The sequence below is a fragment of the Hipposideros armiger genome, unplaced genomic scaffold, assembly GCF_001890085.2.
Source record: "Hipposideros armiger isolate ML-2016 unplaced genomic scaffold, ASM189008v1 scaffold_497, whole genome shotgun sequence".
NCBI lineage: Eukaryota > Metazoa > Chordata > Mammalia > Chiroptera > Hipposideridae > Hipposideros > Hipposideros armiger.
The window spans coordinates 275,637-288,071 of record NW_017731847.1 but is presented as its reverse complement, the minus strand read 5'-3'; the positions used below and the strand labels follow the sequence as shown (position 1 = coordinate 288,071).

Genomic DNA, 12,435 nt, shown 5'->3' with positions numbered 1-12,435 from the left:
ATATATATAGCTAACATACAATATTATATTAGTTTCAGGTATGCACTATAGTTACTCAACATTTATATACCTAAAGAAGTGATCACCATGATAGCACACTATCACAATATTATAGACTGTATTCCCTTTGCTGTACATTACATCCCCGTGACTTATTTGTTTTATACCTGGCAGTTTGTACTTATTCCCCTTCACCTTCCCCCCTTTTTTCAATTACAATTGACTCAATATTATTTTATATTAATTTCAGGTGTACTGCACAGTGGTGAGACATTTATATAATTTAACAAGTGATCCCCCTGACTGGTCTAGTATCCACCTGGCACTATACATAGTTATTACCATATCATTGACTATATTCCCTATGCTTTACGTTACATGCCCATGACTATTTTTAACTTACCAGTTTGTACTTCTTAATGCCTTCACCTTTTTTATACTGCCCCCCAACCCCCTCCCACCTATCACCCTGATAAATCTAGTACCCATTTGACACCATATAATTAAAGAGAAGTTTCTATTTTTATTGTTACCAGGCAGTTAAGTGAAGCACCACTCATCATTTAACAATAAGATACAGTAAGTACTTAAGTGTAAGAAATAGTCCAAGCCTTCAAATGTCTTTTTCTTGGTGTTGCTTCCATGTTGGAAAGAGAAGACTAAAAATTATGTCTTTTAGGTACAGATATGTTATACAGTTGACCATGAGCCATGCAGGAGTTAGGTGCACTGACACCCCACCCCACCCCACCACACATTCAGAAATTCACTTTGTTACCCAAAAATTTTCATGACTGAAAGCTGTTCTAAAAGAAAGGATTTATTAAGCCACATGCTCGCCTGAAAAGGACCAGGTCCTGGGGCATGCAGTCTAAATCACCAGCAGCAGGGCTGCTTGGAGAAGACAGCATGTCCACTGCCCTGGAATTGATGGGGCTCTTTTATGCAAACAGTTTGGGGGAAGACAGATGTAAGCTGATTTGAAATAATTTGCATTAGCTGTAGATAAAGGGGGTGGGAGAAGATGAAGCGGGGCTAGTTCTGGGGTCGGTGCGCAGTCCGTAAGGAAGAAATGTTTGCTCTTTAGGACTGGTTGTGGGCAACAGTGCTGGCACCTGGTAGTCGGCTATTCAGCTATTCTCTCAGAAATAGCCACCTGGAGGTTAATTCCAAGTTTCAGTGTACATTCAGAAATGTTATCAGTCTTTATTGGGTTTGGCTTGCTGACTCCCCAAAAACTTAAACACTAATAGCCTATTGACCAACAGCCTTACTGATAAACAGTTGATTAACATATTTTGTACATTATGTGTTATATACTATATTCTTATAATAAAGTAAGCTAAAGAAAAGAAAACATTAAGAAAATCATAAGGAAAATACATTTATAGTATTTATTGAAAAGAATCCTCCAGTAAGTGGACCCACTCAGTTCAAACCTGTGTTGTTCAAGGATCAACTATATGTATAAAAACTGACCCACGTTGTTTTAAAATGCTTTCTCTTGTAATTTGATGTCCATTTTTTTATGCATTTGCCAATTGTCATGACCATACATGCTCATTTATGGGAGGGTGATCTGTGTAGGGGCAAGATAACATTGCTGTGAAGAGCCTGAGTGTAAGCAATGGAGTGTACAGACCTGGTTTGAATCGTAGCTTCCATCATTGGCTGGATGACCTTGGGCAGTCACTTGACTTCATTTTTTTCTTACCACGGGAGTTCATTGGAGATTAAATTCCATGTTAAAGCAGTTTGTAGTATACCACACGGTATTCTGTATTAAATAAATATTGGCTATGATGATTATTCCTTTTTTCCATTTGAGGTACAAATTTTAATATTAGTAGCATAATTATATTTTAGGAACTTGGTTGATCTTCAAGTTGAAGTATCAGTTATCGTAGTCTTCCTTTAAAAAGGAAAACTGAAGAAGTGGGAAATGGGAGTTTTTAATTGGCATAGAGTTCGTTTTTTCAAAACGAAAAAGTTCTAGAAATGCTACACAGCAATGTGAATATAGCTAACACTACTACACTGTAACACTAAAAATGGTTGAGAGAAATTTGATATTATGTGTTTTTTTACGACAATTAAGAAAAATTGTTTTAAGGAAGGTGGAAGATTCTACGTCCCATCTAAGCTAAACTAATATACAGAGGGTGCCAAAAATATGTATACACATTTTTAAAAAGGAAAAAACTGTATTAAAATTATGCCGATGGTAACCAGTTGGAGTACCTCTTGTCATTGCAGAAGTCAAATGTGACTTGTATTCATCTTTTGTTATCAGTATATATTGAGTATGACAATTTTAATAGTTTTTTCCTTTCTTAAAATGTGTATACTTTTTTTGGCACCTTCTGTATATTCATGACACGCTGTATTAACAAATTACTATAGCTCTTGGTACCACTCTCCTTTTAAAACTGTTAAGTGTTAAGGAGAAGAATCGAGATGGGAGTCCTGGGTGGGCATGAGGAGGTTGTTGCTACCATATTTTATTTTAAGCAACACATGGGATTTTAACAGCATTAATAGTGGAATGGGATTTTAGCAGCATTAATAAAGGAAATCAGAATTGAGGCCTTTGCTCTGCATATATTGATGCTATCTGAAGAATTTATTTAAACTTATTTTAAGTTTGTCAGCTTTTGTGTATACATTATTTGTTCTTTCTCAGCATTGCTTCTACCAAAGTTGCTTATGTAGTTGTCTCTACAATATAAACTGTATGAAAGATTTTTCACTATGGTGGGGTGTCTTGTATGAGCCGTAGCTTATATTGCCTGCTGAATGCAAGAATTCTTACTTGGTTTTCTTTTCTTTTCAGTCAGTACTGCGCCCCAGCCCAAACCAGTAAGTATAGATGTTTTTGTATTCAATTCTGATCTATGGGCAGTGGGCAGGGGTTCTTCTGTTATGGATGATCACAGTTTGTTTAGAATTTGAAAACCAAAGAAAAAAATATTCCTGCACTTCTGTGATTTTCTCCAGTCAATTCCCATGCATTTTCAGCAAGTTTGTACTGGTGAGACATTTATAAATTTGAGTGTGTCTGAGAGTACACCAGGCCCCACAAACTGCTCAGAGGACCAAGATTTGTTGTTAATTTTATTTTTATTTGATTTCATAAAAGTATATGTATTTTTTAAGTTAATGAAAAACTTAAGTGCTGTGTTAGGGAAAGAGTGAAATTTAATTAGGAAGTAATTAAAGTTAACAGTTATCTCCAACTGGGGGTAATGGATTAGCCACCTGAAGGCTTTATCTGTTTGTAATCTCCGCCCAGGCTGACAAAATGTCAAAGAATAAGAAGAAGAAATTGAAGAAGAAGCAGAAGCGCCAGGCAGAATTACTAGAGAAGCGAATGCAGGAAATTGAGGAAATGGAGAAAGAGTCGGGCCCTGGGCAAAAAAGACCAAACAAGCAAGAAGAATCAGAGAGTCCTGTTGAAAGACCCTTGAAAGAGAACCCACCTAATAAAATGACCCAAGAAAAACTTGGTATAAATAGAGCATCACAAAAGTTACTTTATAGCAAACTTTAACATTATTATTGTTATATAATATATAGTGGTTTCATGCATACGACACATCTCTGGGGGTGTCCTTATCCAATAAGAATATAGAACTTGTCATAAATGTTAGGCAGGTGTTATTCAAATGTAATTTCTAACTTCTCTCAGGAAATGCAACATAGACCTCATTTAGCAGTTGGATAAGGAAGAACTTTGTCCTTCCATAAATAGGTTTTAGATGTCCAGTCATGTTTTTATGTCACTATGTATAAGTTCTAGGAAATGTTGTAATCTTGAGAGATATTTCTGTTTTTTTCAGTCACACGCATACACATCCATCCTTTTTGTCTGTTTGTTCCTTAGAAGAGTCAAGTACCGTTGACCAGGATCAAACACTTACGGAACGTGGTGTAGAGGGTGGTGAAGCAGAAATTAATTGCAATGGAGTAATTGAAATCATTAATTATACTGAGGACAGTAATAAAGAAACATTGAGGCTTAAAGAGGACCTACATAATGCTAATGACTGTGATGTCCAAAATTTGAAGCAGGAAACTAATTTCCTAAGCTCCCAAAATGGAGATAGCAGCACATCTCAAGAAACAGACTCTTGTACACCTGTAACCTCTGAGGTGTCAGATACCATGATGTGCCAGTCTGCATCAAATGTAGACCAGTCATTCAGTGAGCAGGACCTCAGTCAGCTTCAAGAAAGCATTCGGGCAGAGATACCCTGTGAAGATGAGCAAGACCAAGAACAGAATGGACCACTGGACAACAAAGGTACCAGTGTAGACATACTTCCCCAGTACTCCATCCCTGCATAATATAGACATGAATTTCTAGACTAAAAGCACCATCGTTTTTGTAAATTCAGCTTTATGGTAGGTGTCCATGTTACCTTCAATGTGTGAATCTGTAGTAGCTACCTTTGAATTTTTTTGGTCATGTAATGGGTGCACAGCATTTCACCTGTTGTTATGAAGGCAACGGTTTTAATTCTGGAAACTTAAGGTGTTGCTGTGCTCCTTTTATATTGGAAAAGTTATTGTAGGTTGCCAGTTGGGGGCCTGGTGTGTTATCTCAGAGAGTTTTATTAGCTTTGGGTATTTCTGTGCTCCATTGAGCAGTCTTACTGATGATGCTTGTTGTCTATAGGAAAATCCACTGCTGGAAATTTTCTTATTAATCCCCTTGAGCCAAAAAATGCAGAAAAGCTCCAAGTGAAGATTGCTGATCTTGGAAATGCCTGTTGGGTGGTAAGTTAAACTTGTCTCAGTGCTTTGTTTTGAGTGACTAGGAGTGAATGAGAATTTGGACTTAGTTGTGCTGAAAGAAAGCATCTTCAGTTCTATACCCAGATTGCCAGTTAGCATTTTAGTGAATATTTTCACTTTTTCTTTTAACCTTTTATCACGCAAAAGTTCGAATATACGAGTATTTACAAAAGTAGAGCAAATGGTATAATGAAACAATCCTTCCCACGCCCATACCTGTCACCCAGTCTTGTTTCATCTATATCCTCATTCACTTTCATCCTCTCAGTGCCTGTGGTTATACTTTCGCCCTTATTTTCAAAATTGGCATCTAACTTTTTGATTGTAAGTAACCTTTTAATTCACTTAATATATTGGACACTTTTCTTTGTCAACCAAAAAGTTTTTATGAAATTCAGTTGGTTATTTATTATTCCCTAATATAGTATAACCTTCACACATTTTTGATAGCTCTTATTGATGAGCATCTCAGCTCATGAATCTTTGTGTAGTTGTCCTTAGAACCTATCTTAGATACGAAATCACTAAGTCAAAAGTCGGGTGCTTTTTTTTTTTAAAGGGGGTTTTTGATGTATAGTGTCATATTAATGCTGTTGTTTACCGAGTTAAGAATGGGGGGTTTCTTGCATTATTTTAATGTACTTTATTTTAAATCTGTAATAGAATGATTTGCACATAAATGTGCAAATCTACTCAAAGAGCCATGTGCTTTGTAAACAGAAGAATGTTGAGGCAAAAACTGTAAGCTGTTGATAGTCTTCTTTAATAGGTCTTACGTTTATACCCATATGATATTCTTTACCTAATGATTCATACCCAAGAAGGATATCACTTCCAGTATTAATTCTAGAATATTGTGATAACCTTTTAGGAAAAATGAAGTCAGAGCTTAGCACAGGTTGATAGGAAGGTGGACAAGCTTTCCCAGCAATTAGAATTCCTTCGCCTTGCCCCTGTTTGGCCCAGGCCACCACACGTTCTCATCTGGGTGACGACAGCAGCCTCGCTCTCTCTCCCTCTTCTGCCCCTGCCTCTACAGACTGTTGTCAGCAGAGCTGACAGAGCCATCCTTTTAAGTAAATCAAGTCAGATAGTCCCAAAACCGTGCAGTGGCTTCCTTCAGGATGAATGTCCCCACACACCACCAAACGCAAAACTTACTTTTGCCTGGAACTCTCCTCCCAAGACACTGTACAGTTCAGTCCCTATTTTCTTCAAGTCCTATTCAGATTCATCTTAGCAGGGAGATCTTGCCCTGAACACCTAACATAATTATACCACCACTCTCCCCCCAGATACACCTTCATTACATTCATGTGTTTTCTCTCTTCCTCTCCCCCCTCAAATTATTTTTCTCCACAGCACTTTGTTACAACCTGGTGCTATATATTTATTTGCTTAATATCACTCCCCCTGGAACATATGTTCTATCACAACAGAGATTTTGTTATTGTTGTTCACTGATGTTTCTATGATATGTAGAACAGTGCCTGATACATAGGAGATACTCAGTAAATAAGTAAATGAATTTGTAGAGAAACATGGGTTCTGTAACAAATACCACGTGGTACAACATCACGTTTGTCAGTTTTCTGCCCACATCATATTTCAAGCTTCCTCCCTTTGTGTTTGGGCCACGCTTTTCCTTCCCATTGGGCACTTTTCTTTATTCTGATGTAATCTTCCCTGTCACTTTTGCTACAACAGAATTAACCTCTCTTTTCTTCAACTGTTACATGCGTGTCTGCACCAAAATGACTTTACATTCTTTTCATCCATTCATTCAGCAAAATAATTGGCACACAGTCTGACCTAGGCAGTAGGACTCAGTGGTAAACTAGATATGGTGTCTTGCTGTGCTGGACCCCGGTCAAATCACACATCTTGTTGATGTCTGCAGCATAGCAGCATCTGTTATTCAATAATGCAGTTTTATGTGTTGCTGTAAGAAATGCCCAAAGCTGTAGAGACTTTTTATGAGAGTTTATTTGAGCCAAACTGACAACACTGCCAGGGAGCAAGATCTCCAGTACTTCACAGAATGACAGTTTAGCACTTTTCTCCAGGGGTAATTAAGGAGGAAACATAAGGAAGTTTACATGAAGGTGGGAGAAAGCAAGGAGGGAATTGGATTACAGGATAGTTAACAAAGATTATGTGTTCTCTTGAGGGTAGTCACAGCTTATTTCAAAGGTATGCTGACCTACATGCACAGAAACCATGGACAGGGCTGGCTTAAGGCAAAGAGGAACCTTTTACTAAAAAGTTATAGGCCTGGGACATGACTACCCACCATGACCTGCCCAGTTAGGAATTTATGATCAGGTCACCCTGTGAGGTTACTTACAGTCACTAAACTTGTCAGATTGATTACAGAGTCCCATTTTCCTCCACATAAGTGATTTCCAAATAGCTTGATTTTTAAAAATATACTGTTGCTCATCAGTTATGCACGTATATAGTTTAGAGACTGTTACATAGATTTTGATTCAAAAATGTATCCCTTCGGGCCGGCCGAGTGGCACGTTGGTTAAGAGCTGGCTTGGGACGCCAGAGGGCCCCGGTTCGGATCCTATATACGAGGGCCAGTGACACTGCCCTCTACAGCTAAGATGCTGAACAACAGCTCAACCTGGAGCTGGGCTGCCCTGAGTCACCAGTGATGTTAGGCTGCAGCCCCTGCTGCAGTGGGTTGCCATGGACTATTGTGTGTAGCCAACAGCCAGCGTGAGCAGTTAACAGCCAGCGGGAGCGGCCAGCAGCTGCCGTGAGTGGCTGTCCAGAAGCCGGCGACTGATCTGCCTCTCCCGGGAAGAGCACAATGATGATGCCAACTTGGGCCTGTGAAGCAACGTCCTCCACAACTAGACTGAAGAACAAAAAGGACAGCAACTTGTCCGTTCCTCTTCCCCCGATTCACCAGCGCTGTTCCCCTCCCCCAATTCCCCAATCAAAATCTTTAAAAAAAAAAATTATCCCCTCCCTTTGCCAATTTTTCATTCTCCACATAATAGTATTTACCTTCATATCATTAGTAACAACTTGGGTGTATTGCTGCCAGTTCTTTTTTTCCATTTTAGATATTATTTCGTCCTCCTGAAAAGTAGGGCTTAACTACCACCACTGTACTGTCCCCAGTCTTCCCAATTTAGTACTGATTTTGGTTAGGTAACCATTCCATGTTTCCATTATTAGGACTCAAATGCTGTCCTCAGCTGCACTGAGCACATATTATAATCCCTCTTCCTAACAATTTCATTTGCTTGGCCATCTTTGTACACTTGCCACTTAATTCAACACCACACTTTCACCCAGTGGTGTAAATACTTTAATACAGACAAGTACCTTGGGCATTCTTTCAACTTCTCTTTCCTAAAGAGCTCTTTCTTGAATCTGGAGTCTGCTAATCTGGGTTTACCAGTTGGATTGCCCTGTAGGCCTGCTGTATTTCTGCCATTTGGGATATCCTTTCACTATCATCTTGGTGATTATTATTTACTCTCTCTTTATATCCCATTCTCTGTCTCTCTGATCTTCTTTCTTGGTTGTTTTCGTAGGGCTTTTGTTTGTGTGTGTGTGTGTGTTTGTAAGTACGTACAACTTTAGAAAGGTGTGTGAGATTGGGCAGGCAGAGGGGAACCTTGCATGTCTGATAACATTTTCATTCTGCTTTTACAGTCAGTCGGCTATGTGTAAAATTCTAGGTTGAAAATCATTTTCCCTCAGAACATTTGTCATTACTCCATTGTCTTCTAGTTTCCTGTCTTGTTGCTGCTGAAGACCATTGCCATTCTGATTCTTGATCCTTTGCATGAAGCCTTTCCCCTGTGGAAGTCACTGGGACCATCATTTCACGGCACTGTGCCTCATTGGGGCTATTTTTATCCATTATGTATGCTAAGGACTCAATATTGAAACTGGTTCTTTGGCTTTGACTCTTTCCTCATTTTTTTTGTTTTTTGTTTATTATTTTTTTCTTTTTAAATTCTCTTCTCCTCTTTGGTCTCTATTCTCTAGCTCTGAAATCTCATTATTTGAATGTTAGGCTTCCTGTGCAGGTTCTCTCTCAGTCTTCCTCAGATCTCCTACCCAGAGAGGTAAATGCCTGGCTACTAGTGTCCTGGGAGTTGAGTTAAGCAAGAACACGGGGGGTTCACCATAAAATTACGCAGTCACTTAATTTCCCTGTTTTCAGAATGGCACTCTCTGCGCAATGTGCAGAGCATCCTCCAGAAACCATGTTATACTGCAGAGAAAACCTCCAAGTGGCCTGCGAGCCAGGGGAAGGCCTGTTAGACTGCAACATGCCCTGTGTTCTGGAGGTCTGTTTCTTGAAAAGATGTTTCAAAGCAGTCTTTCTGTGTTAACCCCACCCTCACCCTTATTCCCAGAGATACCTAATACCACCAAATCCTGAGCCTTGCGGGAAGGAGTGCCATGGTATCCATCACATTGCTTCTCAGCTTTCACCAGTGGCTTATTCAGCTTTCTTGGACCCACGAAGACATTTACCAATGATCTCTCTGCTTCCCTTTTCAACTCCTAAATTTTATTGCTCTGACATCTCTGCCACTCTGTTTTTCAGTTTATGCTTTAAAAATTGAAACTGGATTCTCTACTAAAATGGAGTTTCATGAGTCAGTGGTTGTGTGTATGTATCCAACTCACCTTCTGTACTTTTGCTAAATCTTGACCTCATTTAGCATCTTTATAAGGCAGTAACAAGGCATAATGAATAAAGACAACTCCCTTGAACAACATGTCCATTTTTCTAAAAATATCTATCACCTGCACTACATTTCCACTTCTCACTCAGTATCTGAACCCATTGTTTTCCTGTAAAACCACTTCCCCCTTAAGTCTCTTCTTTGTTTTTGTCAACACGCAGCCAACCCTATGGGCCTCTGCCACAGAGTTGCTTTTGGCTCTCTCTACTGTCTCCCACATCTAGCCATTGAACATTTAAATTCTGCTTTTTCTTTCTGTGAATGTCCTTGGATTTAACTCTTCCCTCTCCTATTTCCACAACCATTGTTTGGATTTTCATTACTAAGCCTAAATCAGGCCACCAACCAGAAGGTTACTGGAACCATGTTCTCAGATGTCACATCAGCCTTAGAACACACGCACCTACTCACTAACATGTAGCGATGCTCTCTTGTCTGCCAGGTAAAATCTAAACTCTTGAACGCAGCATGTTGCTGTCTGGTTCTAGCAAACTTCTGTGCCTTTACTTGTGGTCTTTGCTTTACCTAGAGGACTTTTTACTTTCTTTGGTCAAACTTTTCCAGTTTGGATCCTGTGGAACTCTGGTCAATATTGGTTTTCTACCTAAAACTTTCTCTACTTAATTTTCTCTCTTCACAAAAGCCATTCCTTGGTTTTCAATTTCAGTAGGATTAGGGAGTCATCTTCCACACTTTCTTGTACATGTTATAGTATTATCTGAATTTCGTTTCCTGTATATGACTCATTCTAAGCTTTTTTCTGTATTTTTTATTATGGAAAACTGCATACCTATACAAAAGTAGAGAGAATACAATAACATTAACTCCTGTATCATTATACTAGTGTCACCCAGCAATTATCAACTCATTGCCAATTTATTTTCAGCTATATGCCCGCCCTGCCCTGTCACCCACTCCAAATTATTTGAAGTATATCCCAGGCGTTTTATTTTCATTTGTAAATATGGCTTTCTGAAAGATGATTTTAGGTAACTGTGATACTATTGTTACACCTAAAGTTAACAATTCACTAATATCAAATATTCAGTCAGTTTTGCCAGTTAATCTCAAACATTGTTTTAATTATGTTTGTTTGAAACTGGGTCCAAATAAAACCCATGAATGCAGATTTGGGTACTGTATCTCTTAAACTGCCTTTACTATAGAGATTTTCCTCCCCCCCCCCCCCGCCATACAATTTATGTGTTAAAGAAACCCCTTGCTTTGCTGTTTGCATCCTTGGGGTGCTTAACGTGGTCTCTGTTTCCTCAAGATTCATGTTTGATTTTTTTGGAAGGGCCCAAGGGCACAGAGGAGAATGAAGGCAAGAATTCTTTTCTTTTAATTAAGGTAACATTGGTTTATAATATTATATAAGTTTCAGGTGTACAACATTATAATTTGGTATCTGTATACCATTTATATGGCATGCTTGCCACCAGAAGTCTAGTTTCCATCTGTCACCATACATTTGACCCCCTTTATCCATTACACCTTCCCCCCACTTCCCTTCTCTGGTGGTACCCACCAATTTGTTTTTCATAGCTGTGAGGTTTTTTGCTTTGCTTTCCTTGTTTGTTTCTTTGTGTGTGTTTTGGATTCCACATATAAGTGAAATCATGATTTTTGTCCCTTTGTTGGACTAATTCCACTTAGTATAATACCCTCAAGGTCCACCTATGTTGTCATAAATGGCAATGTTTCTTCTTTTCTTATGGCTGAGTAGTATTCCAGTGTGTGTGTGTGTGTGTGTGTGTGTGTGTGTGTGTGTGTACACCACATCTTCTTTATCCATTGATTAGTCAGTGGGCACTTAGATTGTTTCCATATCTTGGCTATTTTAAATAATGCTGCTATGAACATAGGGGTGCACACATTTTTTTAAATTAGTGTTTTCATATTTTTTTCAGTTAAATACCCAGATATTGAATAGCTGGATCATATGGTCATTCTGTTAATTTTTTGAGAAATTTCCATACTGTTTTGCATAGTGGCTGCACTAATTGATATTCCCACAGTGTACAAGGGGTTCTCTTTTCTCTACATCCAGTCCAACATTGGTTATTTCTTTTTGATAATAGCCATTTTAATAGGTACTAAGCAATCTCTCACTATAGTTTTAATTTGCATTTTCCTAATAATTAATGATGTTGAACATCTTTTCATGTGTCTGTTAGCCATCTATGCATCTTCCTGGGGAAAATATCTATTCAGATCCTCTGCCCATTTTTTAATTGGGTTGTTTCTTTTGTTGTTATTGAGTTGTATGTGTTCTTCATATATTTTGGATATTAAACCCTTATCAGAAATATCATTCACAAATTTCTTCTGGTTGGTTGCCTTTTTGTTTTGTTGATAGTTTCCTTTGCTGAACGGAAACAAGCTTTTTAGTTTGATATAGTCCCTTTTGTTTGGTGTTGTTTCCCTTGCCATTAGAGTCAAATCCACAAAAACATCCCTAAGACTGATGTCTAGGAGCTTAATGCTTGTGTTCTCCTGTGTACTTTATGGTTTCAGGTCTTACATTCAAGTCTTTACTCAATTTTGAGTTAAATTTTGTGTATGGTGTAAGAGTGGTCTAGTTTTATTCTTTTCCATGTGGCTTTCCCAACACCATTTATTGAAGAGATTTTTTTTCTCCATTGTTTATTCTTGGTTCCTTTGTCGTAAATTAGTTGTCCATATATTGGGTCGTCGGAAAAGTCATGACACATTTTTGCAATGAAAGACATAGAAAAAATATGTCGTCACTTTTTCTTTTTTATTTATTTATTTTTTAAGATTTTTATTGGAGAATTGAGGGATGGGAACAGCGCTGGGGAATTGAGGGAAGGGGAACAGACAAGTTGCTGTCCTTTTGTTCTTCAGTCTAGTTGTGGAGGACGTTGCTTCACTGGCCCAAGTTGGCACC

At 38.5% G+C, this 12,435-nt stretch overlaps 1 protein-coding gene across 1 annotated transcript in view; it reads left to right on the top strand.

Annotated features, from left to right (window-relative positions):
* SRPK1 (SRSF protein kinase 1) overlaps positions 1 to 12,435 on the top strand; it is a 65,981-nt gene that overhangs the window by 36,435 nt on the left and 17,111 nt on the right. The window contains 4 exon segments of the mRNA XM_019667476.1: positions 2,834 to 2,859; positions 3,293 to 3,506; positions 3,884 to 4,303; positions 4,679 to 4,779. Coding sequence (XP_019523021.1) covers positions 2,834 to 2,859; positions 3,293 to 3,506; positions 3,884 to 4,303; positions 4,679 to 4,779 — 761 coding nt within the window.